This window comes from Electrophorus electricus, chromosome 10 (assembly GCF_013358815.1).
Source record: "Electrophorus electricus isolate fEleEle1 chromosome 10, fEleEle1.pri, whole genome shotgun sequence".
NCBI classification, from domain to species: Eukaryota; Metazoa; Chordata; class Actinopteri; order Gymnotiformes; family Gymnotidae; genus Electrophorus; species Electrophorus electricus.
The window spans coordinates 6319385-6331809 of record NC_049544.1 but is presented as its reverse complement, the minus strand read 5'-3'; the positions used below and the strand labels follow the sequence as shown (position 1 = coordinate 6331809).

The following is a 12425-nucleotide window of genomic DNA, read 5'->3' as shown; positions in this document are numbered from 1 at the left end:
GCAGTACATTAAATCCTGCCAGTGGAGACGTAAGCGTCTTCTTTCAGGTTTTAACAAAACAGCATTGCCATCTAGTGACCCTTTCCAGTTAAATCCTTTAATACAAAAATATTTGTTTAAAAAATAAACAAATGAAAAATCAGTGATACATTTCCTTCTTTTGGTTAAAAAAAAACATGCAACCTCCTAGTTTTGAATTAAACCGTTTTGTATTCAACATTGCACAAATAATCAAAATATAACATTTTAAAGTGTAAACCAGCCCGTCACCTCCACAGCAGCACACATTTCCACACATAAAAGAACAATATGAGTCTCAATAAAAAAAGGCAAAAGAAAGTCATTGTACATTTGCTTTGTTGGGCAAAAGAAGTAATTCAGTGCCATATTTCCAGGAATGTTAGAACAAAGTACAGCCTTTAAAATAATTTGACAAATATATCAAAGTGCAGCTGGTAGAATTTAGTCTCCAAAAAAGGAAAAACACCAGTGACACTACAATGGTTTATATCAAGTCATGCAGGGCAAACTGGGCCACTTGCAAGTCGGCTGCATGCCACACTGAAACGTCACATGTCCAGAGCCCGGCTCATAAGCGACTGATCCGAGAACAGCTTCCGCCACTAAAAACACTACATTTAACCAGTATAGAAGATACAAACAAAGCTGGTCTTACAACAGCTGCTATAAATACCTGGCTTGCATAAAGCCATCATGAACAGACAGAGCTGAAACAGCACTCCTTGACTAAAAGAAAGTGCCCATGTTAAACACAGGACATGGGACTAAAACAGAGGAAGAAAAAGTACTTAAAACATTTGCCGTGATTATTTCAGGCCTTCTTGGTTTAATTTTTATACCAATATAAATATACCACAAACAATTATTTATTTTGTCCACAAGTATATAAAGTACAGGAATCAAAACTATGCTAGAATGTTCAGAATCAGTGGGGGAGGTGACTGTTACAGTTCCCTTAGTGAGTTGATTTTAGTTTTGTTTTTCGCATTGTGCATAGTCAAGTTTTTAGAGAAGTATGCATGTTGTGCACTGCTACAGCAGCTCAAAACAGTCCCCCCAGTGTGCCTGGTTCAAGAACTAATAGCAATCCAGCATATTGGAAAGACAATATTTGAACGTGCATGTGAAAATTCACACAGTAAAGTAAGATGGCACTCTTTTTTGCTGCAAAAAAACATTTGTTGCTAATGAAACTAGGACCTCCGATGCCCAGTTTAATACAAACACAGTATTTTAAATGCAGCATTATAAAATGTGTAAACTGCACATGAGGCTTTAAAGCCACACTGAAAACAAAATCTTAGATAATACTATAATCCTATGGAAAACCAAAATGTTTTACGGCACTCATACTTGACAAACAATGCCAGAAGTAACAAGTAACCCAAAATGGGAAGCTTTCTGTAGGTTTTTAAAAACATATATACACTATGTGTACCAAAGGCTTGTGCATGGGTTTGTTAGTAATGTGCTGAAACATCATGGAGAGGTTTAGACATATATGCATGAAGCAAGTTCTATCACTGCTTCTTAGTGCAATTAGGAGTTTACTTTGTAGTACACTTAATTTTCCAAGTCTTCATTGTTTAAAAGTGAAATTTACGGTTTAGCCAATAATATGGAGATTATGCATCGCTCCTTTTTTTATTTTGCATTTCATTGTGCTGTACTTGGAGTTTGTTCTTCTTCATCTTCCTCATCCTCAGGGGTGTTGGGATAAATGACAAGGAAGGCAGCAGCAAAGAAACCAAGGAAGGAACCCCCAGAAGCCACCACTGGGATCACCCTCACCGTGCCCATGACTTCCACAGCGGCTCCGAGAGCCGATGCCACCAAAATCTGTGAAATGTAAACTTGGCAGGATAGGATGGCACAGTCAATACCAAAGCCTCTTCGAGTGTTACCAGGACTGTGGTGAATGTACTGCAATGATACAAGACAGGAACTTATTTCAGCAGTTTTCTATGTACAGCAACTTAATACAACACGTATATTAAAAATCAATTGGCTGGTTAACATGAGTAACAATGAGCATCAAAGTAAAGATGCACCTATAAAAATTGTGAAAAATTCTGACCATTACTAACACTGAGTGACATTTCATTAGACCATACCTCTTTGATTTCGTGGTACTGACCCAGCAGTGCATAGGGACAGTAGGATATACTCAAAGAGATGATTCCCATAGTGCCTATCATTACCATGGCAACATAGACATTGGGGAGGATGGCCATTATGGCTGTGCCCACAGCAAAGCCTAGAGTTCCCAGCATGTAGATGACTTTAATGCTCAGGTCATAGTTTTCAAGGTACTTCTGAAGCACAGCTTTAAAAGATAAAGGGGGAAAACATGTTTTAACTGCAAATGTGAATTTTTAATATCAAAAGCTAGTAATGGGTTTCATAATTAGCTCATTTAACAAACTTGAATGTAGCTGGATGTAAATCTGCATGTGTACACTGCATGTAGTAGGGCTTTGTATATAACCATTGTTGCCTGAAGAAGAGAAACCAGGTACAATACATGAAGTGCAATATTTCACACCCTCACATATCTGGCTGAAAACACCTATATTCATGCCTCTAAGAAGTGGTGAGTTTAGGAACTTAAGAATGGGCTGGCCAAAGCAACTTTAGAAGGTCCAAGTCCCTTGAAGCAAAAAACAAAACAAAACAAAAAACAGACTTGTCAAAAAAGACCAAGAAAACTAATTTGAATTAATTCCCTTGTTATTGTGTGAAGAACAAAATTTAAAAAACATTTCTGAAATAATTTTGCATGGTCAGACTTGCAGTAATAACATTACAGAATAATATTACTGGAACACGTTCATATCGCGTTGCTTCATGAGACTACATGTTGGGTCTCGAGTCTGGTACGAGTGCAAGCCGAGTCTTTAGTGCCGAATTTTAGTTAAGTTGAAAGTTTCAAAAGAGGGAGAAGGTGTACTCCCTTGACTGTATTTATGACACCATTGTTTTGCTGTCTGTTCTGAATAGAACATTGAGGAAATGCTGAAGAGCCAGGAACACCGTTAGTAATTCCAAACTAATTGAGGTGGAATATGCAGTGAACCAGGTACTACACCACCCTCAAAGTGGCCCCGCTGCGCAACACCCCCCAACCTGTGATCCAGGATTCTGGCTATAGGCAAACCGTAATAAAGCAAACAGGGCACCCTTCACAGAATCAGCACAGCCATGCATTTCTTGGTCACAACTGTCCTCATTTGGAGGCAATGCAATACATTCAGACGGTGTGACAAAATCCAGCATTGAAATGCACGCGTTAAACAGGCAGAGTGGTACAACTGCTGTCATCGAAGCTATTCATTCCAAAAGCTGGAGACAATGACCAAAACAGACTGTGTCTCAGTCAAAACTGCACGAGGCAGTCGCGAAATGCAGACACACTGCGTTCCCACAGATAGGCGCGCAGTAGACTCGTAAGAGAGCATATTTCCAAACCCAGGAAAGTTTTTGCCAGTTAGGGCAATGCCTTTTTTTGAGGCATTGAAAGTATGTCGATACAGCAGCTGTGTTTGCTTAGCTTCCTCACTCGACTGTACTAGAATACCTAGATTAGGTAGGTCAACACACATGTTCCAACCATGCAAAGACTAAGAGCTGCTTAACACACATCATGAAAGTTCAGGGAGCTAAAGAAAGGCTGAATGGCTGAATGACAAATTTGGATGCTACACCCTCAAATTAAAAATAATAGATTATTGTTGTAGATGATACAGATTAATTCTGATATAAATATAGAGGCATGTGCAAAATCTATTGAAGTGAACCGGTTCCCCAGGCCCACCAAGCAGAGGAACTGATGATGAAAGAAAAAGCATAATTCCTTTTTTCCATCACTGGATCCTGCTGGAGGCCAAGGTGTGGAACTTTAATCCAAATGGTATGGGATATGTTTAGGCAACTGCTTCTTAAAAGACAGTTTCCCCAAAGGTGGGCAATGGAGTGGTCTTCTTGGCAGGTGGGAGAGAAGCAGCTGGCCTGCGAGCTCTCATCTGGGGCCTAGGTTTCATTTCACGTCTGACCAGGACAGAAAGCAAAGCTTCTGCTTGCTTCTTTCAAGAGCTCAAATTGCCTTGAATGGCCTCAAGTGACGGACCAAACAAACCCGCCAAGCAGAGCTCATCCATGAAATTCATCCAGTCTTTGTCAGGGAGAAAGCGTTAACATTATGCATCACTGCCAGAACAAGAGGGAAGAAAAACCCGGCAAACCTCATCAACCTTCAGAGGGGGAGGGAGGAGTAGGCCCTTCGACTTCTAACTTCTGCACCACACAGTCCTCATCTTCCCCATGCTTCTCCTCACCAGCCGTGGAGAGCTGACTAACTTGCAGCTCATCCAGGTCATTATCAGACAGACTATACTTGCCCACCCCGAGGCTGAACAGTTCATCATTGCAGGCACAGAAACCTGTCACAGGCAAGCAGAGGTTGGCAATCCCAATCCAGACATTTCCTCCAAAAGCTCCATGTGCTCAGCCTAGTTGAAACCAGGCTCTTTGTTGGATGCCAATTCCCAACAACCGGGTGAGCTGCCTCGGCTGTCCAAGAGAGAAGAGGATTTACAGCCGCTTGCCCAAGAGTTTTCTTGACAAATGTTACCTGTGATTTGAGAGTTCACTACTTGAACTATGCCCTCCTAGCAAGGATGACTCTCAAGCATACTGGGCACGTCTTGTGCTGGTCCTTCTTGTGAAGAGCTAAACCAAAGTCGTGAAGGCAGGGACATATGGTCTTCTTGCTAACTTGAGAAGAAATGGTTGCTTGCATGCTTATTTTAGGTAGCTGTTATCAAAGCTAAACAAACAAGCGAAGTGAAGGTAGAAAATTTGATCTTAAACAATATGACACTGGAAGATAACTCACCAACAGGTGGCTATTGTTAATCTTGACGATCTGAACTATAAACAGAGTTAAAAAGTTTTACCATAAAGCCATGAAAGATAACATTTGATTGACTAAGAGACGCAAGCAGTTCTTAACAAGGTTAAGATTCCGATTTAAAAGCATGTCACCTACACTTCACAAGTCATCTTCCTTACAGGCTTGAATAAATATGTCTTTAGCCAGACATGTGAGGGCGTGATATCACCATACAACTTGTATTATACTGAGTGAATCAATAGAAAGGGAACTAATGGCTGGTTTATATACAGCTACATATGATGACATTCAAACTACATATGGTGAGAGTCAATATAATTCATAATCCCCCCCCCCAATCTCCTTCTTCCAGCAGTTTACTTACTGACCTTTGGAGTAAAACAGCTGACACACTTATAACGCCAAAAATATTTTAACCAGAGGACAGCAATTTTATACTCAACCTCCCTATGTAAAGAATATTTGAACATCTGGCTTTGAAGCAATTTCTCATTACATAAACGTCTTTTTTAATTGTACGATAACATGAGGACAAAATCATGGCTGAAAACAATACTATAAGAAACTGACAAAACCACAGAACACAAACCTCTAGAACATGCAACGGCTTGCTAAAATGACAGATGATCAGTTACAGGATCAATTTGTATAACTAATTGTAGCACCCTAGAATAAGGTGACTGTACAATGCACGGCAAATTCTTAATCGGGGGGGAGTTAAAAGCACTCTAAGATTTTAGTTCTGAAATCAAGTTGTTAAAAAAAAACAGCTAAATTCAGTTATCATTTTAGCTTGCTGTACAACACAAAACAAAATGCATGCACACATTTGACCTAATGTAGTTAAGAAAGCATGTAAATGGGCAAGGCATACCAGAAGGTAATGGTCTAATTAACAACAAACTTAGTTTACATCTTACCAACTGCAGCTGACTGACTTCCAAAATGAGTTGGCTTAGACAATGCTTACCAGATCCAGACTGACATTTATTATTTTTAATAGTAAGCCAAGCAAAGTGATGATGTAAACATGCTGTTTCTAACATCACTGTCATAGGCTGTGTTTTCAGGAGTCAGATTGGAGTGCATTGTTTTTGTATTACTTATTACTGCATTGTGCTCTTGCTTTAGGTTTTGTTTCTTTCTGATACAAAACCAACTTGCCTTATAGGATTTCAGATTTTTATCTGAATTATGGCTTTCACAATAACGGACTTAATCTAAAGATGTCTTTTTATTTAAAAAAAGTTAATATGCCATAGAAAACGGTGCCCGACCACATACCACGTATAAAAGGCATATCAAGGATATACATTCTGTAGGATTTCATGAGAATGCTGCTTCCGATATACGCTTTACATGCATTCCCTGGAAAGGTTATTTTATTCACTCTTCTAGTCTATTCCCACTGCCCCAAAATATGCCAAACTCTTGTTTAGAGTTTTGGGGAAAAAAAAAAAACCAGAAAAGAAGGAGAAAAAATAAATAAATAAAATCGCGATGAGGACTTCCACTTTGCTTGCTCTCCGCTGTAAAAACAACAAATGTAAAGCATACCTGAGCAGATGGCAGCAGTGGCAGCATAGATGACGAGCCCCCAGCAGCCCATCTGCACTCCCTTATGGTACTTCTGAAGAGCAGTTGAGTTCACAGGAGCCTGCATGATTTGGGGGGGGGGGGGGGGAGAGAGAGAGAGAGGGGGGGGTGTCACTTGTGTTGCCCACAGTCTTTACAGTGCCCCGACAGTCAGCGCACAAAAAAGCCAGCCGTGGACTTCCTCTTACCGTTGGGTCTCCTTCGTAGATTACTTGCCCTATGAAGTCAGTGTAGAACACAACCTGTGAGATGATGGAGAACCACGTGAGGAGGTGGCACAAACACAGTCTCCAGAGCTGCGGGGGCATCTTCAGCATGGACAGCCAGAGAAGCTTCACAGTGGTGCCGCCTTCCCCCTCCTCGCTCCTACCATCATCCTCGTCGGGCCCGGGCAACACTCCGCCACGTTGCCACAGCCGCCGCCGCGCCTGCAACCTTGCCAGGACGTCAATGTCGTTCAGGCTCCGGGACGACTTGATGGGAGGATCCACGTCAGGGTGGCGAGGACGCTTATGGAAACCGACACGGCCGTGGTAGGAAAAGGTAAAGGAAGGCTGCCGGTAGAAAGTGGGGTGTCGGCAGCGCAGCGCTGTGCCAGCGTTGGGCTGGCGCCCGGCTGCTCGGCTTTGCTGGCTAACAGCGGCAGTGGTTGGGCTGCCGGCTCCGGCAGGGTCACCGTTTATGGCTTTGGTAGATGAAAAGGGACCTTCTTCCCTGCTAGGACCCATCTGGTGGTGGAAAGAGCACTGGCTGGTCTGGCAGTTGCCATTATGGCAATGTTCAAACGGCATTTCAACTCCCTGGTAGCCTTTCAAGTCCTGGAACAATGTCGGATCTACGTCGCTGAGAAGGTCTGGATCGATTTCAATGGTAGTGTCTGCTACTTCAAGAGCGGAGTCACTTTTACTCCGCACATTTAGGAAGTCCAGTTGTAGTTCAACTTCAGACTGATTGTCCGCATATGTTTCAAAGGGACCCTCTTCACCGATAAAGTCCAGTTGAGGTGTTAGGTCAGTGCCAGGAAGGGTTCCGTTAAGACGAACAGACAACGTGCTGTCTGCATCCTCAGCCCCAGCTACTTCCTCTTGACAGTGGGGGTTGTATGGATGCTCCTTAATACTAAAAAGGTGAAGCATGACTGAAATTACAAAGACGATGGCTGCAAAGAAGAAGAGAACCTGCTCTTGGGCCTTGAAGGCGTGTCCTAAGGGGGTGTTGGTCCAGTCTAGGCCTCCAAGCATGTAGCCCACAGCTCCCCCCAACCCTGTAAATGCAATTTCAAGGTGCAGCAGGTCATGTTTTTAATTCTGTTTACATGAGTTCCTGGCTTTTAGTTTACATATTAAAGATATTGAAGAGTATACCATTTTATAACAATCAAATAACAAAAAAAACATTACAACCCACTGTATTTATTAATGGTGATATTACACACAGCTGAGCCAGCATTCTCTCTGCTCCAGGCCTACTTACCTGCTGAGAAGGCATGGATATTGAGAGCCATGTCCTGTTCTTCCGTATCAGCTACGTCCAGCAGGTAGGCCCTGATGGGGCCTTCAGAAGCATCGGCACAAAAGTCCAGGACCACAACACCCAACACAGTCAGAACTATCCCAATGGGCTGGTTACCAGGAACATCCCCTGCAGCCAAGCCTGACACACAAGTGCAACCATGCGACAAATGAGTCAGTGCTGCAAAAGGAAAGTCAGGCATCACCCGTTTTGCTCGGCCTGAAGAAAGGAAGTAGTTTGGCAATGCCTGGCTTTGGCAAGTCATTATGCTATAAGCAGCCAAAAAGTTAAACATTTACAGGAACATTCGTTTAAACTGCAATCCTATCATGAACAATTCTCCACTTGGAGCAGAAGATGAAAAGAATAAAACGAAGGAAACCACAGCACAACTGTATTATTTCACCAAATGATAGAGGGGGGAAAAAAAACAAAACAAACAAAAAAAAACTCACCCATTAGCGATCCATTAAGAAACAGTGCCAATCCTATTAATGTTCCTAAGCAGAGGGCCAAAATGAAGGGCCTCCTCCGGCCCCATTTAAGGGTGCAGCGGTCACTGGCTGAGCCAATCAGAGGGGTGAAGGTTAAACCCAAAATGGGACTAAGGAACCACGTAAGACTGTAGTATTGTTCTGGAAGACCTGGACAGACAAGAACAAGGTGCAACTTTTCACCTCTGCAGTAAGAATTTCTGAGCCATGTTTGCAAATGACAAGCTCTAGTATGCATTTCTTTATTACATTTATTTAAGATAGTAAAACACATATTTACATATATACCATAACATAAGCATTTTGAACCTGGTAACAAAATGACCTGGGCACACAACTTTAAGCCTTGTCTGCACTGCTCTTCATTTTATGATTTTCAAATGGCAGGTCCCATGGCTCAGATTTAAAAAAAAAAAAAACAAAAAACAAAAACCACACTTATCTGAGTTTATACATTGTTTGACCCCAAGTGCATAAAAGCATGCGACAGTGTGGTTGATTAGTCAGTCAAATAGTAGACTTCAGCTATATGCAAGGAGTGTTAACCTAGGCCAACGAATGTATTGTGATCTATTTCACCATGCTTACTGCCCTTCACAATACTGTGATTCCCACTCAGGAGGCCTGATTAGATTCTACTGATATAACAGTTTCCAATGCTTCCACTACTCATCAAATAACTTAGTAACACACTGGCATCCACTTTACTGCTGCAATAAAGAGCAATAGAAAAGGTCACAAACTTCTGTGGAGGTATTTCAAAAAATGTAATCACAAGTGACAGGAGGTTTTGCCTTTATGAAAGCTTAAAACCTGCTTTCAGTAGCAGCTGCCAGCTGGGCTGTGATTTAGGCTTGAAGCCTTTAGACTTTAACTGTGCACTTTTTCCATCTACTGTGAAGATGAATGAACAATTTACCCAGAAAAGCAGTTTAATTTTAAATGACTTCTGTTGAACTCAGACACTTACTTAAAACTGACCTTAAGACGAACCTGAATTTAGCTTGCTTTCAGAGTTACAGTATACTAGCATGATTTAATATGGGTTAAATTAATTATAGCCAGCATTATGTTACATAGTGCACATTTGTCTAATTGGCATTACTTCATCAAGTGAGTCAGTGGGAGTTGCTCTCATTGAAAATGCAGGGACACCAGTGAGAGAAATTTGCAGTCTCACATTCTCAATCTAGCCAAGCTTGGTGACATGCAGTGTTATCCTGCAATGAATACAAACATCACTAAAAATGGCTTCTGTCATACACCATTTATAAAGAGTGCAGCATGGCTCATCCATGTGTTTCCTCCTAGTCGGATGCTATTGACACCTCTCCATCATGCTGTAGTTTAGGATACAGTTGCACAATCATGCAAATGCCATTTTAGAGCATTCTGAATATTGCCATTTAAATGTTAATTACAGTACATACAGTAAATAAGAAACTGGCCTGCTAATCATCTTGGCTTCATCGATAACCACTACTTACCTATCTGGAGTAGCACCGGTGTGACCAGTGCTGTTTCCATGGCATAGCAAAACTCACGGCCAAACATGACTGCTCCATGCATGATCCACAAGCGCCTTGGGATGTGCTCCACGGAGTGCTCGCTGGCCCCCGGTTCCAAAACCTCCACCTCCCTCTCTCCAATCCTCCTGCTGCTGCTGCTGCTTGGATCTTTAGTGGGCACTACTGCCATGTGCATCACTCGCATGGCTTCTGAGTCAGGACTCTTGGGCACCATGTCAGCTTGCATAAAGGCAGCTGTAGTAGTCCAGGGTTTTGTCTTATACACAGATGGTGATCTACTTTTATCATAAAAGGACCCAGCAGCAACCCTTACTAGTCCTACCTCCCCGTTTTTTTCAAAAGGCCCACAGGGAACTCTCATAATCCACACACACGCTCAACATCTCTGATAATAAGCCACTAGTCAGCAGTTAAAGAACAGGTCAAGTTGCTCAATATATTTTAGTTTATAGCTTGCTGTAGCCAGCACAAATCCATACAGGGCCCCACAGGGGTAAGTTTTAAGTCATATTTTCCTGAAGAGCAAATAAGTAAGAAGAAAGGGGAAGAGACAGGCCAGCATAAGTTGCTGATTTGTTGTGTAGCTTCATAGAGTGATTCATTAAAATCTAGACAGAAAGAAAGAACATATTTGTCAGTAGGCTAGTAGTGAAAAACAGCTTAAAGGCCAAAGAAAAATATGTCATCCAAAATATCATAAGAGCTGGGATAACTAAGATTCAAAAATTGTTTATATATATATATAAAACATTTTTTGAATCTTAAATATACATACATACACACACACAAACACACTTCATAAATTTTATATTCAGAATTGATGTTCAGAGCTGCAAGTGTGTGGCATTCCAAAGGTCATTTATCTCAGTCAAGGATTGGTACTGCTCGGTTACTGCCTGCAGTAAAACTGTCAATATAAAATGACAATGTGTTCTTTCTAGAGTTCAGAGTCCCAGCCTGGTAGTATAAAATAAACCAGCACGGCACACATTTGAAAATGTTTTCATTAAGCTACTTAATGATTATTAGATGCAATCACACACGATCTTAATCGTCTTCCTTTGACTATAACACTGACTTGGCTGATCCAAGGAACTTTTAGAGACTACTTATCACACCGAATGAAATGGCCCGTCTGGCAAGATACCCAGGCACTGTACACCTGTTCATTCCTCACTGCCATTTCCGGTTCATATCTATTTTAAGTAACCGCTGTAGCGGGGTTAAAGGAATTTAACTTTAGCTTAAAAGAACGTTGAAGTAGAAGTAGAAAAACCGTAGAAAAAAACGGCCGCCGTACAGAAACCCCATTTTAAGCCTAAAAACTAATTGGTAAATGCTTAACCTTCAGCGTTACAATCCATTATAATAAATGTGTTCTTTGTAAGCCCCTCGCTAGTTAACCTAGCTAAGCTAACGTTATCTTAGCTGAGTTGGCTAACCGTAAACAGGTGGCGTTAATGCATTAGTAGCAAGTATATCATCTATAACAACATAAAATGACAGAACAACTGTTCAAACATTGTGTTAAATGAAGATGTGCTGGTTAACTGGATAGACAATACACGTAGCTAACGCTAGTTAACCTCTATTTAAAGATCTGTGACTTGGAATACATTGCATCCTATTTAGCAAAAAAATTGAGTCCCCAATTATCGTGATGCTGTAGGTGAAGCTCGGATAATAACCTAGCTTTCCCAACTAGATAAGTCAGTCTAACTGCTAATTCAACACTTGCTAATTGTTGATTATACTTTAATACTGATAAACCTGGTAAATAATCAAGCCAACACTTAAAAGACACTCAAACAGTTTAGCAGTCAAGAAATGTTATCTGGCTAGTAACTTACATGGCCAACTAGCTTGCTAACCGGCAGCCAACTAAGTTACACGAAAAGACGCGAGTGAGATTGCGTTTGCCTATAACCGTAAATTTCTTAGTCGACTAGCTAGCTGGCAAGATTTTGTAATAAATGTGTTCTCTTCCGATTACATACACCCTCATTTACGAATTACGAAGACATATCATTATAGTTGTTCAAATGCTATACTTTACCAGCCAGCAAAAAACATTTCTTCCACGTCTCCTCCAAAAGACTCGGTGGTTTATTGTGTGCTGGGGGTTGCCAGGCACTCTCTTAAAATCCCCGCCTCCATTTACGCATCTGGATCTGTTTCGTCCGTTGTCCGTCGAGAGGTAATCTAAGGTAAGCTAAGCATACATAGGAAAGACCCGAAATGCACCCTGTACTTTTTGATAGGAGGTTAACAGGAAAACTAGGCTACTGGATTGGATTTTGTGGGTTTTATTCATGGAAGAATACTTAAAGGCTGCCAATGAACTGTTTAGAATCGCTTTCA

General features: G+C 41.4%; 1 protein-coding gene across 4 annotated transcripts; it reads right to left on the bottom strand.

The window, feature by feature from the left end:
- Positions 1-75: 75 nt before the first annotated feature.
- slc45a4b (solute carrier family 45 member 4b) lies at positions 76-12377 on the bottom strand. Of its 4 annotated transcripts, none has more exons than XM_026999994.2 (8): positions 11915-12377; positions 10023-10672; positions 8497-8685; positions 8003-8182; positions 6718-7793; positions 6491-6590; positions 2136-2347; positions 76-1944 (listed from the first exon to the last, which is right to left on the bottom strand). In XM_026999994.2, the coding sequence occupies exons 2-8, from the start codon at positions 10423-10425 to the stop codon at positions 1678-1680; spliced, it is 2427 nt and encodes an 808-aa protein (XP_026855795.2). In that variant the 5' UTR covers positions 10426-10672; positions 11915-12377; the 3' UTR covers positions 76-1677. The 4 variants fall into 4 exon arrangements, with proteins under 4 accessions (XP_026855795.2, XP_026855796.2, XP_035386558.1 ...); XM_026999995.2 differs by having other exon boundaries at positions 12121-12377; XM_035530665.1 differs by lacking the exon at positions 11915-12377 and having other exon boundaries at positions 10023-10783.
- Between the last annotated feature and the right edge of the window lie 48 nt (positions 12378-12425).